The following is a 22,163-nucleotide window of genomic DNA, read 5'->3' on the forward strand; positions in this document are numbered from 1 at the left end:
CCAGAACCTGTGCATATTGATTTATTGTCCACAAAGATGTAAGTGAGGGAAAGGGGGGGGGGACAGGAGGGGACCCTACTCTCCCACTGAACTCTGGGGCCCACTGAGGCACCATTATTGGGGATTTCAGGGTGCCTGGGCACACGAACTCTTTCCCCCACTCTGTGGTCTCTGAAAGAGCCCCACATGCCCGCTCTAGACATGTCCATGCACACTAGTCCTCACACACATACACACACGCACGGAGGCAATAAATATGTTCCGTACCAAAGTGCCCCCAGCCTGACACTTCAGGTGGGGTCCCTCCAATAGGGAGGTCTTGTAAGTGCTCAATTTCTTCAGGAATGGGGAAGAAGAGTTGGGAAGGGAGAGGGCCAGACACTGCTATCTCCATTTGCTGGTTTGAGGCAATCATGGGGTTTTCCCTGGAAAAGAGGGTAGGGAAACCAGCTGTTTGCCTATAAGCCCCAGGCTGCCCCTATCCAGCAACAGCCCAGATTAGGGGCTTCCCCCCACCTTGCCTCAAACAGCACCTCATGGTAAGTCTTTGGGCCCACAGAAGGAGAAGCAGAGTGCATTGCTCAAAGCTAATACTGATTTGGTTGGCAGCAGCAAGGGGACTGACTGGGGGCGTGTCTCACCATCCCTGGGTGACGCTCACAGTAACTGGTGTTTCCCTGGCCATGGGGAGTCAAGAGAGGCCAGCCCTGCAAGTAGGGTAACTGCCTTTGGCAGCCAGGGGAGAAGCCCTTGGTACTCGGGAAAGATGGCCACAACACCTGGTCCCTGAAATTCAGTCCCTGGCCTTCGCAAACAGTGCCCAAATTTTGAGCACTGGAAAGGAGGAATGATTCTCAGCAACGGGTTGGCTAGTCGCTAGGCAGCTACCCAGGAACCAGGAGCTAGGCCTGAGCTACAGGTCTGGTTCCCCTAGGTCGTTAGGGCACCTCCTTGGCAACCAGGAGCCCGGCCTTAATAATCGGGGTCCGGCCCCGCCCGGCTCAGAGGCATACGTTGATCTGCTTGGTGAGCTCTCTCTCCAGGTCCAGGATGAGGGCATCAAAGTCTTTGAGGTTCAGGTGCGGGTTGAAGGGAGCATCGAAGTCGTCTTCGAAGTCTGTGGCGCCCGTCGTTTCGCCAACCTCTTCATCCTCTTCACTGTCGCTGCCCGTCACGTGGTCGTAGTCTGGCCCGGACAGGAAGTCCCGCCCACAGGGGAGGAAGTCCCGCCCGCAAACGCTCCAGTCACCGGCGTACCGGTTACTTGGCGGGCTCTCGGGGCCGCCTCGGCCTCGGGGCCGAGCCACTACTTCAGGGCTGGCTAGCGGCAAGTGCAGCGGCGGCTGTCGTTTGGGCCGCAGATACGGGGCCAGCTCCCGAGCCTCTGGGGGCCTGCGGGGATCTGCAGAGAGAGAGGGAGGGAGGGCTTGGATGATGTCACGCCCAGCGGCGGCAACCAGACCTCTGGTTGGCTGTTTAGGTAACCAGGCCTCTGATTGGCCTGTAGAAAGGCAAGGCCTTCGACCGGATCAGGATTTCACTGGTTGAGCTAGAATTGGTTGCTGCGGCAACCAGGTACCGGATTATTGTGACGAGGGGTCGTGGCTTTCCTGAAAGCCGAAAGTCTGATTGGCCGGTCGAGAAAGCACCGTCGTGGCGGCCTGGCCCGGATTGGTGGCGCGGGGTAGGGGTGGGCTCACCTGGCCAGGCTTGCAGCAAGTAGTGCAGCACTTCGATGTGGCGCTTGAAGTCCACTGCATTGGAGAGACCAGGGCCAGAGCTGCGGATGCGGGGCCTGGCGGGGGCCTGGCGCGCCGGCAACAGCACGGGACCGAAGCACACGGCCAAGTTCTGCGGGTTCATGCGGTTGTGAGCATGGAAGGAGGAGACAAGGCGCAGGTGGTCCAGGAGAAGAGTCAGCGTAGCCTGAGAGGAGAGGGTTGGGTGGGCATAAGGGAGGCAAAGTCGGTTCCCTATAGCACCTGAGGGAGACTAAGGAGGTTCATAATTGGGAAACTGAGGTTCAAAGTCTCATAGCTGAGAGATGACCCAGATAAGACTTAACCATTAGGTATTCGTATTATGATCCCATTTTGCTGAAGGAGAGACCGAGGCCAAAGGTAATTTAGCTTTGACATGGCAGAACTTGGGCTTGAATACACTCCTCTGTGTGTTAGGCAGGGCTGGTATTAATCCCATTTTACAGATGAGGATATTGAGGCACAGAGAAGGTTGGGACTTGTCCAGGATCCCACAGCCAGGAACCTCGCTCATGGTAGGTTGACAGACTTGTGTTCAGAGTCTGTACTTTTGATACACCCTGCCTGTGAAACCTTAGGTAACTCACTCAACTGCTCTGGACCTGGGCTTTCATGTCCATAAAGTGGGGATACTAACAGCGCCTATTTTCTAGGGTTGTGATGCTGCCACATATTCATGGCCATCACTGGCCCAGGCATGGGTGAAGTACTCTGCTGATGTCAGCCCACTCCCTGTCCCGCCTGCTCCCACCAGGCCCAACTCACCCTCTCCACATCTGGCAGGCAGTTGAGGAGCCCACGGGTGGCCTCAGTGCTGGAGGGATCCCTGCTTGGGGGCCCTCGGGCCATGGCCTCCAGCACCACCTGATAGAGGGGCTGGGTGATGAGCGGGGTAGGCAACTCCCGAAGATAATCCTTGAGGATGCCTGTGGACACAGGGCCCACTCTGGTCAGAGCACCCATGGTTTCTGAGGCTGGAGGTTCAGCTGGGACTGGGAGGGGAGGAAAGGGGAGGAGGATAGGTAGGTGGAGGAAGGTGAAAACAAGACTAGACAGAAGGGGTGACGTCCCAGAGGGACCACAGGGATTGCTTTGAGGTGAAGGTTGAATGGGGAGCAGGCAGGAGAGAGAAGGGGCATGCTGACCAGTGATGACATTGATATCGGGGTACAGGTCCTCAGAGAGGCAGACAGCTGCACTGTCCCGCTCAAAGGCATCTCGAAGCTCTTTCTTCACAGCTGCTGAGCCGCACAGACGGTACAGCCCCACTACCTGGGGGTAGGAGCAGAGAGGGCATGTCTTGTCAGGGCCACAGACTGATCAGGGCCCTGTAGGGTGGGGGCCAGAGGTCTGGGCCAGGGTGGCAATGGGCTGAGAGCTGTAGCTTCACTGGCTGCCTTCCTGCTTCCTGACACTTGTCATGGGGAACTTAGCTGGCTGCCTGGACAACCTGGCCCTGTAAACCCTCCGGATCACTTGTCCTGGCACTCAATTCCTTTGAATCAGGAAACTCTGACTCCTTTTCTACTTACTTGTCACCTCCTTTGGAAAGCCTTCTCTGACTACCCTAACCAGCAGGTCAGGTCCTGCTTTAAGCTCTCCCAGCTTCTTCACTCTTATCTCAGCCAGTTTTACCTTTGTGATTTATCGGAGTCATGTCTTTTTCCCCATCAGACTCTGAGCTCCGGAAGGTCTGGGATCCTCTGTTACTAAATGATCAGATGACCTACAGGTTCTGGGCTAGGTGCTAGGGTCTGAGGGGGTGCCTCCTACCCTTGTCTAGGCTAGCAGTGGAGCTAGGAGTTCCCCAGGTTGGGATAGGGGAAAGCCTGGCCTCTGTACCGTGGGTGTTCTGGTGAGTGGTTCTGATGTCTGGGGGCTATCTAGGGCGGGGTGAGGGGCTTACCCGCAGCCCTCGGCGCTCGATCTGCCCAACACACTTCTGGATGATGAGGGGCACCTGGCCCGGAGACTGCTCCCGCTCCACCAGCAGTGGTAGGGGCAGCCCGAAGACACGGGGCTCAGCAGTGCCTGGTGCTTCCTGTTGCTCTGACAGGGTCAGCTTGGCATACAGCAGCCCTTGGGGCTCCAGGCGCACGGCCAGCTGCTGGGCCTGGCACCCTGAAGGCAAGGGGGCCTCCTGAGCTGGATCCGCCTCCACAGGCTCCTGTGCCCTGGCCTGCTACTCCAAGCCACACCCCCACCCTGGGCTTAGTACCCTGGCCACTCTGGTGAAAGGAGGAAGCCCTGAGCTGAATCCTGTGCCCCACCCCTCCTCCCCTGTAGCCATGCATCCTACCTCGGAAAACCGTGGGCAGCAGCACGGTGCCCTGGGCACAGGGCCGGTGACGCCGAACACCCGGGTCCCAAGCCAGCACTAGGGCCCGCAGCAGCCGGGCAGCCTCGAGTTCCAGGTGGAAGGTGTGGTCCAGCTGTAGGAAGTCTGGTCCCCCACGCAGCGGCCCCGTTCGGGCCCGGGCCACCCCGTCCACCTGCAGCAGGCAGCAGAGGTCTCGAGGAGTGGCCCCGGGTGCCGGCCGCAGCCCCCCCAGCCCATACAGGTGCAGGCTGAGGCGGCCCCAGAGTGCAGCCGGGGGCGTCCGGGCCGATGGGCCCACCTCATAGGGGCGGAAGGCGGTAGGCGATGGGGGCCCCACTGTACGCTCAGGTGAGTCGCCATCACTGAGGTAGCCGGCCCTGGGGCCCGGGGCGCCCTCAGCCACTGCCGCCCGCCCCGGGGTCCCCACGCTGCTGTCCAGGTGGTAACGGCTGATGACCGAGCCCGCGGGGGCGGCCCGCTCGCGCTCTCGGCCTGCCCTGGTGCCCCGCAGACTCAGGCGGCGCCGCAGCTCGGGCAGCTTCTTCATCTTCATTGAGAGGCGCCTGGCTGGGCCGGGGGACTTGGTGCGGGAAGCTTTGGTCGGGGGACTGGTAGGGGCTGTGCCTGTGGGGAGAGCGGGTCTCAGGGTCCAGAAATCTGGGCTTCGGATGGGGATGAGGCTTGTAGTCATCTTGGGGCACCTAAGAGTGAGGCTTATGCTCACCTGGGGAATCCAGGCCCTCTGGCTCCGCTGAGCCTGGCTGTGGCCCAGGGAGCTCAGGTGCTGGGAGCCTGGGGTCCTCCTCAGGGATGGGGTTGTACCAGATCTCACCGGCAGGCTCCCCACTGCCAGATGCCCCAGGTCCCAGAGCAGTTTCATCTGGTGGCTTGGCCCCTCCAAGCACCCATCGGCGGCTGCTGGGCTCCAGGCTCTGCAGGTAGGCACCCCGAGCAGGGCTCCGAGATGCCTCAGGGCTGGGGGGCCTCTCTGCTCCAGCCTGGGGTCCTTCCGGGGCTTGGGGCTCTGGCTCTGGGGGGCTGGGTTCCGGGCACTGGGCTGGACGGCCTGGCAGAGAGCAAGGGGAGTGAGAGCCAGCCTCCCACTTCCCCCAGAGCCCAGGGATCATCCTCCTGCAGGGGCTGGGGCTGGGGCTGGGGCTGGGGCTGGGGCTGGGGGGCACTCAGCACTGACACTCCATACATTCATTTGGAATGAGTGGCTGCAGTCCAGCCAGCAATCTGTTATCAGTTTAGAGCCCCCTTCACCCCCTCCCCCGCCCTGTTGTTCCAAACAGGACTCTGCCTCAGCCCTCCAGCCTCAGAGGTCCAGTGGGGTTTCTCTGGGCCTGGGCCCTGCATTCCCCACGCCTCTCATTAACTCTGGTGTGGAGCCCTTCCCCTGTCCCTTCTCACTAGGTAGCTTTGTGCAAGTCACTTTCCATCTCTGAGCCTTAGTGTCCTGTGAAATGGGGGGATTTGAGGTCTTCCCCCAGGGAGGCTTCAGGGAGCTCCACGTGGGGAGCACTTCCTAGGCACTCAGATCTTGGTCAAGCACGTAGCCCACAGTGGACGATGGCTAGCTTGCTTGGCAGACAAGAGCAGGCATGACAGTGAGTGCCAAGTCTTCCCTTACCTGTGACACGTCACCCCCCCCACCTCCCTGCCTACCTTCCAAACTGTGCCCCCATCCTGGACTGTGCCCTGTTCTTCAGGCCAGATTCCCATGGTCAATGCCTTGGGGCCTACCCCCGCCCCGCACCCCCCATCCTCCTCTCCCTGACATCCTGGGCTGTTTCCTGTGTGTGTTTGTGCGTGGGCACCCCGGTCCCTTCTCTCGGCTCTGGGAACCTTGGGAATCTGGGAAGGGCTTGGGGGAGGTCAGATCCATGGAGTCCTCTGCCCTCCCTCCTTTAACTCCTTCCTTTCCTGGACTTCCTGTTCCACGCAGCTCCCATTTCTTTAAGGTCTGGTCTTTCCTGCCTGCCGAATCCCTCCACTGATCACCTCAGATTTCCACTCCCCAGGACTCTCTCGCAGGGGTCTCACTTAGTAGTATAGTCCTATGAGCTGTTAAGTCACTTCACTGGCACTGTGTAAATTATCCAACTGCTCCATGCCTCAGTTTCCCCATCTGTATGACGGGAACAGTTTCCTGGGGCTGCCTCAGGTGGGTGCAGAGGCAGTCACTGGTTAATAGGTGAGAGGAGGTGGGGGCTGGCCACCATGATTGATGCACCGCGTCTCTCCCTCCCCTGCAGGACTACGCCCCCCATCTCCCATCCCAGGTCTCTAGGGCTCGGAGTGTTCCCTGCCTGGCCTGACTAAGCCCCAGTTTCTCGGCCTCCCGGCTCCTCCTCCCCTCTACTCTCCAGGCGCTCTGTCTCGGCCCCATTTCCTGTCAGGGGCGAGGCCCCCTCCCGGGCCTCCCAAGGAGCGCGCAGCGCTGGCATCCCTGGCCGGGCGCACATAACGGTCCGCGCCCCCTCTCCCCCTAGCCCGCTACTTCCAGGACCTCTGCCTGCCCCGGCCCCCAACCCCGGCCCGCAGGGGGGTCCACGGGTCTTTCCCTGTCCCCTCAGCGGTCTCTCCTTGGGGCCCCGGGATCCCCTCCCAGGCCGGGCGGGGTGCGGCGCCCCTTTTTCCCCACCTCCCGGCTCACCGCGCTCCTTCGCGTCTGACTTTTTCCTGGGAAGTTTCTCCCGGCCTCGAAGGCGGGAGAAGGTTTTCCTGAGCAGCGGCTCGGCCATGCTGGGGCCCGGGCCGGGCGGAGTGCGCGCCCCGGGCTCCAGCCGCGCCGCCCCCCGCCCTCCCCGCCCCGCCCGGGCCTCCCCGCCCGCCCCCCGCCCCGCGCCAGCAGGAAGCGCATTCCGGGAATGCTTGGCCCAAACTTTTTTTTTTTTCTCCCTTCCCGCGGCCTGAGCGAGCGATGCTGGGAGATGTAGTCAGTTGTCTGGGCCTGGACGGGAAGGAATGGGGGCTCTGTGCTGCCTTCCTGGGCTCCAACTCTGAGTATCTTGGCTTAGTCCCCGGCCTTAGTCTCTCCTCTTACCCACCTTCCGCTGATGATCGCAAACAGCAAGTTCTCTTGGGTTTACCTACAAAATGCACCCTGCACTTGTCCCTTCTCTTTCTCCCACTTCTCCAGCCTGGTGCAAACCCTGGCATCACTCGTTTTGATGACACCCCCTCTTGCTTAGTTTCCTGGATGCCACTCTGGTGCTTCCTTCCTCCACCCAGTTCTCTACCCCCACCTCCCTAGTTCCAGATGCTGCTGCTGTTTAACAAACCATCCCAAAACTTAGTGGTGTAAAACAGCCATTTCACGATGCTCACTGACGCTGTGGGTCAGACATTTGGGCAGAGCAGAGCGGACATTGATTGTCTCTACTCCTCAGCTGAAAAGACTTCGAGGGTTAGGGGTGACTCTACAAAGAAGGGGCCGGAGTCATCTGGAAGCATCTTCACGTACAAGTCTTGCAACTGATTGTTGGGTGTGGGCTGGGAACTCCGTAGGGGCTGTGGACCAGGGCATCTACACAGGCCTCTCCGTGTGAATTGGGTTTCCTCCTAGCAGGTCAGTAGTCAGGGTAGCTGGGCTTCTTACACAGCCACCCAAGGCTTCAAAAATGAGCAAGGCAGAAGCTGCATTACCTTTCCTGACCCAGCTTTGAGTGTCACACTGTGTTACTTCTGGCACCAGATTCAAGGGGAGGGGACATAGACCCACCTCTCTCAGTTGGCCATGTGTCAAGATGACCTTGTGCAAGAGAATGTGGGAGGGAAGATATTGTTGGCTATCTGGGAAAAGTTAACCCACCTCACTTCTATATTCCATTCTCCATACGGTGCCCAAAGTGGACTTAAAGCCCTGAAATCAGATCATGGCACAGCCCTGCTGAACAGTCTTCCCATGACTGCTCACCCCACCTAAAATAAAACCCAGATTCCCATAAATGAAACCCAGTCCCAACAAGACTTCTAGCCTCATCTCCTTTGTTGTCCCCATCACTCATGGTGGCCTCCTCTCTGGTTCTCCTTCACATCAAATTCTTCCTTCCCCAGGCCCTTTGCACATGCAGTTTCTTCTTCCTGTGGAGCCCTAGTTCTTCTGAAGCTGCCTCTTTCTCATCCTTTAGGTCCAATGGCACTTCCTTGGGAGGCTTTCCCTGACCACCTACCACTATTCAGTCATTGTTACATCACTGCTTCATTGCTTCTAACACTTGCCACAAACTTGAACTTTATAGTTCCAGTGCTTTATTCTATATTATCTGTCTCCTTGTCCAGAGTGGGGCTGCACCAGGTAATGCTTGTCTCTTATTCACTGCTGAATGTTCAGGTGGGAGATCAGTGCCAGGTGATGGAGGCCTGGACCAAGGAGGTTGTGTGTGTTTGGTTATAATATGTCTTGGTGCAGATCTCTGTGTTTATCCTACTTGGAGTTCATTGAGCTTCTTGGATGTGTAGATTCATGTCTTTCACCAACGTTTAGAAATTTGGGGGCCATTATTTCTTCAACTATTCTTTCTGCCCCTTTCTCTTCTCTTCTTCTGGGATTACCAATTTGCATATGTTGATATGCTTGATGGTGTTCCACAGGTCTCTTAGGCTCTGTTAACATCTGTTTCTTGGTTGTGTGTGTTTGGAAGGAGTCAGGTTGAGAGAGAGGTGGGTTGCACACCATCAGATTCCTGTCCAGATGCCTTTGAGGCAACTTCTGACAGTAAGGAGAGAGATCACGAGTCAAGACAACACCTCTTCACAAGCCCAGGTGTGGGGCTGCAGGACTAGGGTACCCTGAGAAGAACTGGAGGCCAATTTGAGGGTGAGAGCAGCCCTTAGCCTCACCCATATCACATCAAGTGATTAAAGAACACTCACAGGTCACATCAATATTTGTTATGATGATGATGATTTTTGGTGGCTGTGGGGGACTTCCCATTACACAGATCCACAGAGATAGAAGTGACTACCCAAATCCCTGGCAAATGTACATTTTCAAGTAGGAGCTCCCTTTCTGGGACCTCAAGCTCAAGCCTTACTGAGTTCTTCCTCATACCTTGCTAGAAGTGGCTTTCTAGCCACTCCTACCAGAGGATCTGGTGGAATTTTTTGCTCCCCACACCCCAAGCCCCACATGGGGCAGGACTTGAGCTGTTCCAAGCTGCAGCATGACCTTGGGGAAGTCACTCACCTGGGAGGCCATCCAGCATCCTGGTGGAGGGAGGGGTCAGGGTTTGGGGTTTCCACAACAAGCTGGATTGGAATTCTCCACCCTACCCAATCCACACGTGGCCTTAGGACAGTCACTTTCCCTCTATGAGCCTCAGGGTCTGAATCTCCAAAACTGCTTTGAATAACCAGTAAAATCCCATATGAAGAGAAAGGAATGTTTTTGTACCCTAATACTGGCCAGGGTCATTCTGCTCCTTCAGATCTAGATAAGATTGGCTCAAATCTCTTCCAACATCTTTGCTGAGATTTTGGAGAATCTCTAGATGATTATTTTCTCATGATCTCCTGTTCCTGCTGAATTAAATAGTTTCACTGTGAGCTCAATGCTCCTTGTCTAAAGGATGAGGCACTGGCTTCTCTCCTGGATTTCAGCAGAAACCCACTCACCAAGTGGGTGAAATAGACATTCATTGAATGATTACACAAATAGATATAAAATCACTGTTATGCAAAATCACTATGGAGAAATCACCTTACACCTGTCTGAATGGCTATCATTAAAAGGAACACAACTAGCAATTGTTGGCAAGGATGTGAAGAAAGGGAACCCTCGTACACTGTTCATATGAATGTAAGTTGGTGCAGCCATTGTGGAAAATAGTATGGAGGTTCCTCAAAAAACTAAAAGTAAAACTACCATATGACCCAGCAATTCCACTCCTGGGTATATATCTGAAAAAAACCCCAAGAATTCAGAAAGATACATGCATCCCAGCATTCATTGCAGCTTTATTTACAATAGCCAATATATGGAAGCAACCTATATGTCTATCCAGCAGATGATTGGTTGAAGAATGGAATACTACTCAGCCATAAAAAGGAGCAAAATACTGACATTTGCAGCAACATGGATGCACTTGGGGGGCATTATGCTAAGTAAAATAAGTCAGACAGAGAAAGACTTGAAGCATTATGCTGTACACTATAAACTGACACAATATTGTAAACTGATTATGCTTCAGTGAAATATATATATACAAAAAATAAGTCAGAGAAAGACAAATACTGTATTTTGTCATTTATATGTGGAATCTAAAAAAATACAACAAAGTAGTGAATATAACAAAAAAGAAGCAGACTCACAGATGTAGAGAGCAAACCAGTGGTTACCACTGGGGGTGGAGGGACAACATAGGGATGGGGGAATAGGAGATACAACCTACTGGGTATAAGATAGTGTCAAGTGTGTACTGTACAATACAGGGAAAATAGCCAATGTTTTGCAATAACTGTAAATGGAAAGTAGCCATTTAAAATTGTACGAAAAAAATATAGAGGGGAAAATAAAGTTCCACATTTAAGTGATTAAAAAAAATCACTGATATAATGAGAATGGGGGGATAATGAGCACCTGATATAGCTGGAATGAGAAGCTGGTGAGGAGAGGCTTCCTTGAGGAAGTGGGGTTTGTGCTGAAATCTCAAAGCCAGGGAGGCATTAACTCTGAAAGAGAGTGGAGAGACAGGGGCAGCATATACAAAGGTCCTGTGGCACCACATCTGCCTATCCTTTTTCTGATGCTGGGATTCAGCTTGCCTCATGTCTCACTTTTTAATCCCTTTTGGTCTCCCTGCCACTTGTCACTCCCATCCATCTATAGAGGGTTTGCAAACTAGGGCCCAAGGGCCAAATCTGGCTCTTGAGCTACAAACGGTTTTTTAAAATTAATTAATTAATTAATTATTAAAGTATGGTTGATTTACAACATAGTGTTAGTGTCTGGTGTACAGAAAAGTGATTCAGTTATACATATACATACACATTCTGTTTCATTATGGTTTATTACAGGATACTGAGTATAGTTCCCTGTGCTATATACAGTAGGACCCTGTTATTTACCTATTTTATGTATAGTAGTTCATATCTGCTAATCTAGAACTTATTTATCCCTCCTTATCCCCTTTCCCCTTTGGTAACCTTAAATTTGTTTTCTATGTCATGAGTCTGTTTCTGTTTCATAAATAAGTTTATCTATGTCATATTTTAGATTCCACGTAAATGATATCGTATGATATTTATCTTTCTCTTTCTGACTTCACTTAGCATGATAATTACGAAGCTTTTAAAATGTTTAAAATGGTTGAAAACAAGAGACTACATTTCATGAACCAAATTTCATGCTGCTTTTGATATTTTGTTTGGTAATTAAGACTTTCATACCTAGCGTTTATGTGAAAAGCCTTAGTGATAACCATAGGATTAATGTATCCAGTGATATGTAGTTTTAGAAAGTCCGCACTAGATGGCAGATTTTAGATAAGATTTTCTGGGTTGCCAATTAATTCGAGTTTTTCTGCAATCATGGAGCCTAGACACTTGATAACAAAGTGGAGGCTTCCTCCTGATTTCCTCTGTGTGAGACGTAGTTGAGATATTTTGGTAGTTGCTATAGTTGAGAACACCTGTTGTCAGGTAGCCGTATTCGAAAAGGCAAGTATGTAGGAGGGTTTCTGGGGTTGGGACAGTGTAGGGGGAAGAAAAGGAGTGAACAAACACTAGTCACTAAAACCCAAACGGCTAGATCCATTTCTACAATATTTTTAAATTTTCTTTAAAACAAACCCAAAAAATCTACATGCTATATTTTATCATTACAATTTAGGGGAGAGGAACACTCAGAAGGTAGATATTAGTTAAGAATCTTTCTGAATCATTTTGATGACTTCATTTTTCAGTGCAAAAGTAAAAAAAAAAAAAAGGTACTATATTTTGTGACATGTAAAAAGATGTGAAATTCAAGTTTCAATGTCCATAAGTAAAGTTTCATGGGCGCTCAGTCACGCCCCTTCCTTGGTGTATGGTCTACAGTGGTTTCCACGCTATAATAGCAAAACTGGGTCATCACTGCAACAGCCACTGCATGCCCCATAAAGCTGATAATTACTCTCTGGCCCTTTACAGAAAAATTTTGCTCATCCCTAATCCATGGTATGACTGAGTAGCAGGTTTGTTCTGAAGCACCTGCCCTCCCATACCCCTGCTTAACCCTTATCGTGGTCCTCTCTGCCCTATGTCCAATCCCCTTCTGACCACACCCCCTGCACACTCACTCTCTGCTCACTGTGTGCTAAGGACACATGGGTCTCCTTGGTTTCTCTGAACAACCCAGGCTCTGTCCCGCCACGAGAATGTTGCACATGATGTTCCCTCCCAGGGGACGATTATGCACACCTGAAGTGGGTGGAACTGGACCAGTTCACAGCCAGGGTCTGTATCTCTGAAAGCTTTCAGTCCATTTTGTGAAATGAAACTATCGCCACCTGATGGCCACTTCCTCCAACTGCAGCTGCAATTCTTTCAAAGCTTGTGGCGTGGACCATCCTCTCTAGAACCAGGGAAACATGGAAAGTGCCCATGGAAAAATGCCTCAGATCTGGTTCTCGCGTAGCTCTGAAATGATGACTATTCAGGTCCCAAATCTCTCCAGGTGTCCTCCCACCTCACATCTATCCCAGTGATCTTCAAATTTTAAGGCTCATATAACCACCCTCCCTCCCCCTGCTCGGGCTTGTTAAAATTACGATTTAGTGGTCTGGGATGGCATCTGAGTCTTCATTTCTAACAAACTACCCATAACTCTTTTGATTCATAGACCACTTTGAGTATCAGGCTATACGTTTTCTGTGGAAAAGAGGTCAGCAAATCTCTCTGTAAAAAAAAGGCCAGAAAGTAAGTAAATATTTTAGACTTTGATTGCCTAGGGCCTCTGTCGAGACTACCCAAATCTGCCTTGTAGCTTGAAAGTAGGCAAAGATGATTTGGGCAGTGTTGCCACAAAAGTTTATTTGTGGGCACCAAAATTAGAATTTTATATAAATTTAATCTGTCGCCAAATAGTCTTCCTTTAAAAAAAATTTCCCTGACCATTTAAAAATGTAAAAGCCATTCTTAGCTTGTGGGCCATACAAAAACAGACTGGGCCGTGGTCTGAAAACCCCTGCTCTAGGCACCAAATTCTAGATGACACTGTGTGTTGTTAAGACATGGGGCCCTGGAATGGGTCCTCTATTTAAATCTTTGCTGCCACTTATCAGCAGCTTCACTTTTCAAGCCTTAGTTTCCTCATGTGTAAAATAAGGGGTTATATTACCTAACTTGTAGGGTTATTGTTTAAAATCTAATGAGATAATGTATATAAAGGACTTAGCTGTTGGTATCATTACTGTCATCACACTGTCATGACCTGGAAAGTGAATCCATGCAGTTCGAATCTTTCATCTTTTTCCTCCAGTTGTAGCACAGACTCCCTTAACCAGAGCACAGGGTAGGTCACGGGCTTGAGAGGATGTGTCTAGGGATGGTCTTTGCGTGATACAAGCCCTCCCTGAACTAACTGTGTTCCTTTGCTATGGATGCCATAGCAAAGTACCACAAACTGCGTGGCTTAAACAACAGAAATTTATTCCCTCATGGTTCTGGAGGCCAGAAGTTCAACATCAAAGTTGTCAGCAGGGCTGGTTCCTTCTGAAGGCTGTAAGGGAGAATCTGTTTGGTGCCTCTTGCCTGGTTTCTGGTGGTTTGCTGACACTCTCTGGCTTATTGAAGCATCACCTGGACCTCTGCCTTCATCTTCACATGGCGTTCTCCCTGAGTGTGCATCTGTGTCCAAATTCTCCCTTTTTACAAGGACACCAGTCATACTGGAATAAGACCCACCCTAATGACCTCATTTTAACTTGACCTCTGACCTTCCAGCTAAGGTCACGTTCTGCAGTACTGGGGATTAGATTTTGACGTATCTTTTTTGGAAAACACAGTTCAACCCCTAACTCTAACTCTCCATGCGTTCCAGCCCACCCCAGCCTCTTACTGCTGGTAGTGCCTGTAGAGTCATATTGGGTTTGGAGTCAGGTGATGGACATCACAGGAAACCCATGGACTCTGAAGCTAGTCCAGGGCTGGTGTCCTCCCACGCTGGTCTGTGTACTCCCTGCTTCAGTGCCACCCGGAAAGCTTGTTGAGAAGGCAGATTCCAGGGTCCAGGGCCAGCCTATTGAGTCACAATCCCCATGACCCAAATGCCAGCACCTCTTATGTCCCAAGTCGGGGATATGCGAGGTCTGTTGTTGACAATGATTCCCATGCAAAGTCAGGACCACAGGGCCCCCTATGAGACTGAGGCTGGTTGCTGCTGAATCGAGTAGCAAGTGAGCTAATCTCAAAAGATGCTCTAAAGTCCTTCTACAAGTCACTTAGGAAACCGGGTGATGTCATGGGTTAATCCACGTTGTCTTTATCACTATTAAAATGAGTGTAGTCAATCTTTCGTTCTGCTGGGATTATCCATGTCACAGTCCTATAAGCCCGATACCCCAGAGGGAGCCAGTTTAAGGCTGCTTCAAAGTCTTCTCTGCTTCTCTGCTCTTCAAGGGAAAATGCCCATCTTTCCCTTCCTGTGGCACTTCATTCATCTCTTGTGATACATTTACCATGTTGTTCTGTGATGATTTAGTGACATGTCTCTATCCCCAACTAGACTCCAAATGCCTTGAGGGCAGATATGAGATGCATCCTGGAATGGTGGTCCTGGAATACAGAGGCACCCAACAACTGGTCTACCCTAGGACTGAGAGGGGGCTGCTTTGCCGACCAGCTTCCTCAGGGCCACCTTCATGTCCTTGTTCCTTAAACTGTAGATAAAGGAGTTCAGCATGGGGATGACCACCCCACACATCAGGACAGCTGCCTTGTCCTTCTGGGAGGAGGCAGAAGATGCGGGCTGCAGGTACACCGCAAAGATGGTACCATAGAATAGTGACACCATGGTGAGGTGTGAGCTGCACGTGGAGAAGGCTTTCCACTTGCCCTGAGCAGAAGGGATCTTGAAGACTGCCCAGAAGATGCAGGTATAAGAAAGGAGGATGCAGGCGAGGGGGCTGATGCCCATGACGATGCCAAAAGCAAAGATCACCAACTCGTTGGTGTGCGTGTCTGAGCAGGAGAGCTTCAGCAGGGGCATGAGGTCACAGAAGAAGTGAGGGATTTCAGAGCCAGCACAGAAGGTCAGTTGAGCCATGAGGCAGGTGTGCATGAGTGACTGGAGGTTGGTGATCAGCCACGGCCCCCCCACCAACAGCCCACCCACACAGGGGCTCATGATGGCCAAGTAGCGCAGAGGGTGGACAATGGCCACGAGCCGATCTATGGCCATGACAGCCAGAAGGAAGCTGTCCATGGTCCCGAACAGGTGGAAGACATACATCTTGGCAAGGCAGCCCGCAAAGGGGACGGCTTGGCTCCGAGTCCAGAGATTCACCAGCATCTTGGGGACGGTGGTGGAAGAGAACAAGATGTCGATGAGGGACAGGTTGGAGAGGAAGAAGTACATGGGTGTGTGGAGGTGAGAGTCCGTGATGATGGCCAAGACGATAAGCAGGTTTCCAAAGATGGTGATCAAGTACATGGAGAGGAATAGCCCAAAGAGGAAGATCTGATGCTCTGGCTTTTCTGAGAGTCCCAGGAGGAAGAATTCAGAGACTGCTGTGTGGTTTTCTGGTTCCATGGACAGCCTGTGTCTACTATGAAAGAAAAAAGGGGAGAAGGGAGTGACATAAACCTGGGAGTCGGAGCCGGAGCTCCAGTCCCAGCTCCCCACAGGCCTGTAGGTTCTGTGGGAATCCATAGAATCCTTACAGCAAACCTTAGTGTTAGGCTCCATTTAGTGGATTTCTGCTTCCCCAAACTGAGACAGTGTCAAAGATCTAACTTAATTGCTTAGAGACACCTTGGGTATTGTCCATAAATACCCTTATTTCTCTTCAATGGAGCAAAACTTTACAGAAAACAAAATTGAGAGAAATCAAACCGAAACTGAAACCTTACACAGTTTTAAAAGGGAAACTGATAATCCTTTTTTCTTCTTTCTCTTCCTTTCCCCTTATCTTTGTCTCTTTTCTTTCCTCCCTCTCTTTCATCCTTCCAACTACAAGGTGTAATTTTAGCATCAGTTTGGGGTTAATGGCTAAGGATATAAGGACAAATGACACTCTTCCACTGCTTCCGAGGAACTTCAAGTTCGTTAGGGACACTTTATGATCTGCTACCACATGATCACCACAGTAGACCCACCTCTCCTTTGTTGTGATGAGGATGAGTGTTGAAAATTCCTGCAAAAAGATGGGAACATAAATGTGCACAAACATCCCTTTCACATTTTAACTTAAGTCAAGTATGTGAATTTGTTCACTGGGCCCTTGAATGCGTGCCAAGTTCTTTTCTCTGCGCGTGAATGCATTGGTGGTGGCTCTGTAGCAACTGCCTGGCCTCAGCCATACGCATAGGCTGAAATCTTTGCTCCAGTGTGTTTCATTAATGTGGAACAAAAAATTAGGGATCCTTGCAAAACAATCTAGGTGCAAAATAAGCATGCATACTACCACTGAGCTATATACTCTATCCCCTTGACAGCACTTTTTTTTTTTTAAGTGATTCCTTTTTATTATTAAGTCTTTACAAACTATTCAGCTTGAATTTCATAAAACCACATTTCCCTGTCTCTTCCTTTCACATTCCCTTCCTACTCCTTCCCTCCCTCCCTCCCTCCCTCCTTCTCCTTCCATCCCTTCCTCCCTTCCTTCCTCCCCTTCTTCCTTCCTCCTTCCCTCTCTCCCTTCTTCCCTCACTTCCTTCCTTCCTTCCTTCTCTTGTAGCTTGTTAATTTACGTATTATTTAGATGATACAATTGCAGTAGCAACTACAATCAGCATAATCAGGTTTGGGATTACGTAAAATGACTCAACTTAATTAAGCAGAAATGTTTCATCAAGCTAGTGAGTAGCCTTTTAGCCTAGGGCATTCAGTGTACTGGGACAGCAGTCAGTATATTTTCAGGGGAAACAGAGTCTATAGATGAACCTAGAGAGTTGGTTAAGGTTTTGAAGAGTAAAAATTCTTTTTTTTTCATAGTAAAAAAAAGAAATTATGGAGCTTTAGAGCTAACAGTGTTTTGAAAGCCTATTTGCCCTCAGCAGTCGCTTTGCAGGACAAGAAATTTTATATTTTCTTATGTTCTAGGCAAACTGTCACTGCCAATTGAAACAGTTTTGCACCCTCTGTAAAATATACATTGTTATATCACGCCAAACAGTTGTTAAAAAGTTTATTCAAAACGCAAACTTCCAGACAAAGCCAGGACTATTCAAAGTTACGCTGTTTTCATAGAAACGACAAAGGTGTGATCACATGCCTCCTTGATGGAAAGCAGGGTGTGCCAGATACTTATTCCTGGAGTTAATATGATGACAAGAAAAGCGAGTTTATAAAGTAACACGCTGACATGAACCAATATAAAAACACTGACTAAAGGAGTGTATATGAGAGAGTAAGGTTTAAAGGAGTGCAAGCACGTAGGCAGGTCCTGATACTTTTCTCAGTCATCCATTTAAAATCGCTAATGGGTATGACCCTAGCTTTATTTTCGCACCTATTTAGAAAGTCCCCATTATTTATTGGGGCTAAACAGCTTCGTATCAAAGCCCAGAGAAAATGGGTCTTTATTGCATTCGTGCAAGACTGCCAAAGCCTGGTTGCGTTTGCCTTTCCAAGTCCCCATTTCCCAGTGGGTATATTTACCCTTTCTTTCACTTATGAGCCTTCTCGGGAGCCACAGTTTCTTTGCATGTAGGTCTCACAACAACTCAGAGAGGGAGACGGTGTTGGCCACAGCTGTCGATGAGAAGACTGGGGCTGAGAGAGATGCTAGGGGCGCTCAGCCTGCAAGTGCTCGGTCCCTCATCTGAACTGAGATTTATTTTCACTCTCACTCTGTTGCCTCTGAGTATGGCCACTCACACCCCTTTATGAGCTGTGGCATTGCAAAGCTAACTGTGTGCTGTCAACACGTGCTAGGTAAAACTCTTCAACTCCAAGTGTTTTAGAATCTTATTTCCCTGCCGTCCAAGGAACATTGTCCTCTGGAAAGATTTAAGGTTTGCTGAAATAAATAGAACATCGTACATAGGTAGGTCTGTATAAGAAAGGTGGTAGGTGACCCCAAGGTGCTTCAAGAACAAGGAAGAGGTGCAAATACTTGATATGAGGAGCAGGACCATTAGAGGGGAGAGAGGCGATGAAAGGGGGCTTTTAGGAAGGCTAGCAGGATAGCCTCAAGAGATCTGCAGCAGAGACTTCTCTGACTTTTCAAGGCTTTTTAGAGCTGGGTTTGAGGTGTCTGCGAGGTGATTCTCAGGCTTCTCTGGGCTGCGCGTACTGCTGTGAGACCCTGGCGACACAGCTGCAACTGTCTTTGGTTGTTGACATGAAGTCCTTGGTTACACTAGGGCAGTGGTTCTCAGCCTTAATCATACATCAGTGTCCCCAGGGGGCTGGTAAAACACCAGGGGCTGTGCCCATGTCTCAGAGTGTCTGGGATGGGGCTTGAGAATCAGCCCTTCTAGGAAGTTCCCAAGGGGGTGCTGCTGCTGCTGACCCAGGACCACACCTGGAGAACCGCCACATTGGAGAAAGCTGTTTACCAGTGTCCACCAACCACAGACCCTAAATGCATTTTCTCCACATGTCCAGCTACAGAAGGTCTGCTCCCTGTACCTTTTGTCCACTCAGAGGGTATAGAATTAGTCGCAGTCACTTCTCTCTCTCTCCCCCTCCATCCAGGAAGGAAAGAAAGAAATTTCTCTTCTCCGACCCCATCCAACTCACTCCCCTTCTGCATCCTCGGCTGACTTACCAGGATTGTATTATCAAGAGTATGGCCTTGGCATACTCCTTCTCCACGGACCCGCAGAGGATTCTGAGGTCAGTGCTCAGCCACCAGGAACGGCTTGAGGAGACCACTCAGCTGTGACGGCCAGGGTGAGTCTGATGCGGTGGGGGGAAATCATGTGTTCCCACCCCAGTCTGGGGTGTGTGAGCGGGGGACCAGGGACACAGCAGGGTATTTATGGTTTGTGGGCTCTTGGGCATTGCAATCCCATGGCTTCTTGTTTAGAAAGAAGATGCTAATTATTTTCTTTTGATTCTTGCCACTTGTGGCCCATTCTCAGGGGTATGTTGCTTTGGGATGATGGAGTGAGTGGGGAAATGGAGACGTCACTAGGGATTCACTCTCACTAGGATAGCCCCACCAGTGCAGTGTCTCCTCCCAGCCCAGACTGAGCCTCGTGGAAGTTCTCAGGCAGGGTGGTCTGGAGGTCCAAGCCCCTCGGCCGGGTGCTCAGATGCCTGAATTGATGTCCTTTCACTCATCCCATCACGATGGAAGGGAATTTACACTGTTGGGTTCACCAACAAAAACTCCTAGAAAGTAATAAATGATCGATAAATATATGTCAAGTAAGTAAATTTATCAAACACTTCTTGACCATAGGTCGGGTGCTGTGCTTGGCACGGGGGTTTCACACCACATCCTTGTTAAAAACGACTTCTTGTCAGCCACGTGAAGGGATCCGTCTTCAGTAACCTGTTGTATCTCTACCAACCCCACTTTGACCGGGGATTAGGGAATCTCTCTCCTATGCTTGCCCACCAACAATTGTGGTGGACTGTGTTCTTTGGTGTTGGGATGTCCGTGTCATGACTCCCATTTCTGTTTCCCCAGGAAGCCTCTCTGTCTCCTGGAACATTTCTACTTATACTTTCTTCCCAAAGTTTTTTTTGACGTCTTAGAAATGTTAACTTTTAAAATGTGTAATACTAGCTCTTGGTTAAGAAAGCAGTCATGCAATGAAATAATGAAATTCTCTCCCCCAATCCGCATCCTCATCCCTCCAGTTCTTAACAAGCCTCCCTCAATGGATAACCCTTGTTCATGGTTTCTTGTGTACACTTCCAGGGTTTCTCCACAAACACACACACACACACACACACACACACACACACACATTCTTCCACTTTTTTGTACATAAAAGTAGCACACAGTAATACTGCTTTATTTCTCACTTATCTTGGCGATATTTTCATATCCTTAATATTTTCAAAGCTCCTCATTTTCCATTGAACAGCATTAGCTAACACCTCTATTGCATAATATGAATTATCCTTTCTTTTTTGGGGGCAAGAACACTTACAATCCAGTCTCTTAGCAACTTTGAAGTCTATAAAACGGCGTTATTGACTATAATTAGTATGCCGTGCGTTAGATCTTCAGAACTTACTCATCTTATAAGTTGCAGGTTTGTACCCTTTAAAACATCTCCCCAGTTTCGCAGCCTCCTAGCCCCTGGGAAACTACCATTCTACCCTCTTTTTCTACAAATTCAGCTTTTAAAGATTCCACATATAAGTGATTTCATACAATGTTATTGTTTCTCTGTCTGGCTTATCTCACTTAACATAGTGCCTTCAAGGTCTATCCATGCTGTTGCAAGTGGCAGGATTTCCTTCTTTCTCATGGCTGAATAATATTTTTATGCTTATTTCCTATTTATGGCAAGTGATACTGACTTTCTGCTTATCATAATTGGTAACCATTTCCTTTTAAAATAATTTACTGACATATAATTTGCACACCCAAAATTTACCCTTTGAAAATAAAAGATTCAATGGTCTTTGGTGTATCTGAAGAATTCCGTTACAATCACAGAGGGAGTTTTAAAAACTTTAAGATAGTTTTATTCACTGCAGAGCAACCAAGATACTATTTTTTTAAAAACAGCTTTATTGAGATACAATTCACATACCATCTAATTTACCCATTTAAATTGTTCCATTCACTGTTTTTTAGTATCTTACATTGTTAATTTTAAAAAATTGTGCTAATATATATATGATATAAAATTTGACCTTTTAACCATTTTAAAGCGTACAATTCAGTGAAATGAATTACATTCATAATGTGCAACCAACACCATTACCTATTTCTAAAACTTTTTCATCACCCCAAACAGAAACTCTAATCACTAAATAATAGCTGCCCCCAGCTACTGGTAACTTCTAATCTACTTCGTGTCTTTACAAATTTGCCTATTCTGAGTACCTCATATAAATGGAAGCATACACTATTTCTCCTTTTGTGTCCAGCTTATTGTGCTGAGCATAATGTTTTCAAAGTTTATCCACGTTGTAAAAACACTCGTTATTTTAACAGAGAGAATTTAATGTGAGAATTGATTATACACGTAGTGGGGGATTGGAAAGGCAAGAAGGCAATACTAGGGTTAAAACAGAGATAGTTCTTGTGGGAATCGACTGACCGGACTAGACCTGGGGAACAAAGGGAAGAGTTGAGGCTATCAGATCCTAGAAGCACAGAGGAGGGAGAGGAGTGTGCCACATGGATCTGGTACCCAGCCTATGAGGAGGGGCTGCTCACTAGCTGGTGCTGGTATATTTCAGGGGGCCTGATAAGGCTGGTTCTGCGTGTGGGCCAAAAAAGTTGAAAACTGGAATGATCTGATACTGCTGGCTCCCAAGACAGGAAGATTCAAGTCCTGTGTCCCTCCTCCTCCTTCCTGTCTCTCTCTCTTGTGTCTCATGTGGTCAGAACGTAACCAGAAGCCAACTGGGCATAAGGAACCCAACTTGAGGCCATGGGTGTGGACTATGGGCAAAGAAGTTAAATTAATTGGCCAACTGACCTCATTTCCTATAATTGATCACCTGTAAGGACAACTTCATAAATAGCTGAAATGTTTTATTTCCCAAGTAGCCGAACCAGTCAGAATGAAGGCAGACCAGTTTGTATTCCAAGTTCTCAAAGCTAGACATCCCATCACTTTTCTTGAGTCATGTGCTGAATGGGGGCTTTTAAAATGGCTTAGGACATTGATTCTTGTGTTTCCCTTGTTAGTGGATACACTTTTTAAAAATTAAGAATTTTTTTAGTTAAAAAATTTTCAGCTTTATGGAGAGATAATTGACATAGGACATTGTGTAAGTTTAAAGTGTACAA

The 22,163-nt window shown here is 49.3% G+C and overlaps 2 protein-coding genes across 3 annotated transcripts; both read right to left on the reverse strand.

The window, feature by feature from the left end:
- Nucleotides 1–5: 5 nt before the first annotated feature.
- SYDE1 (synapse defective Rho GTPase homolog 1) lies at nucleotides 6–6,910 on the reverse strand. 2 transcript variants are annotated; one of them, XM_074350572.1, is made up of 8 exons: nucleotides 6,728–6,910; nucleotides 4,805–5,146; nucleotides 4,060–4,704; nucleotides 3,667–3,881; nucleotides 2,906–3,032; nucleotides 2,526–2,686; nucleotides 1,701–1,926; nucleotides 6–1,402 (listed from the first exon to the last, which is right to left on the reverse strand). In XM_074350572.1, exons 1-8 carry the CDS (start codon nucleotides 6,825–6,827, stop codon nucleotides 1,002–1,004), a joined length of 2,217 nt encoding a protein of 738 aa, XP_074206673.1. In that variant the 5' UTR covers nucleotides 6,828–6,910; the 3' UTR covers nucleotides 6–1,001. The 2 variants fall into 2 exon arrangements, with proteins under 2 accessions (XP_074206673.1, XP_074206674.1); XM_074350573.1 differs by having other exon boundaries at nucleotides 6,740–6,908.
- Nucleotides 6,911–13,479: 6,569 nt separating this feature from the next.
- On the reverse strand, nucleotides 13,480–17,684 carry OR1I1 (olfactory receptor family 1 subfamily I member 1). The gene has a single exon (XM_074350027.1). The coding sequence runs from the start codon at nucleotides 15,971–15,973 to the stop codon at nucleotides 14,876–14,878; it is 1,098 nt and encodes a 365-aa protein (XP_074206128.1). The 5' UTR covers nucleotides 15,974–17,684; the 3' UTR covers nucleotides 13,480–14,875.
- Nucleotides 17,685–22,163: the final 4,479 nt, after the last annotated feature.

Source organism: Camelus bactrianus, chromosome 22 (assembly GCF_048773025.1).
Source record: "Camelus bactrianus isolate YW-2024 breed Bactrian camel chromosome 22, ASM4877302v1, whole genome shotgun sequence".
NCBI classification, from domain to species: Eukaryota; Metazoa; Chordata; class Mammalia; order Artiodactyla; family Camelidae; genus Camelus; species Camelus bactrianus.

What these genes read in the sequence shown, in the direction of transcription:
- SYDE1 (XM_074350572.1), bottom strand. Translation starts at nt 6,827, where the DNA reads ATGGCCGAGCCGCTGCTCAGGAAAACCTTCTCCCGCCTTCGAGGCCGG. An exon ending in GGAGCGCGGTGAGCCGGGAG is followed by an intron (nt 5,147 to 6,727) that starts GTGGGGAAAAAG and finishes GCTCTCTGCCAG; the next exon opens with GCCGTCCAGCCCAGTGCCCG. An exon ending in AGAGGGCCTGGATTCCCCAG is followed by an intron (nt 4,705 to 4,804) that starts GTGAGCATAAGC and finishes CTCTCCCCACAG; the next exon opens with GCACAGCCCCTACCAGTCCC.
- OR1I1 (XM_074350027.1), bottom strand. Translation starts at nt 15,973, where the DNA reads ATGGAGCCTAACACTAAGGTTTGCTGTAAGGATTCTATGGATTCCCAC.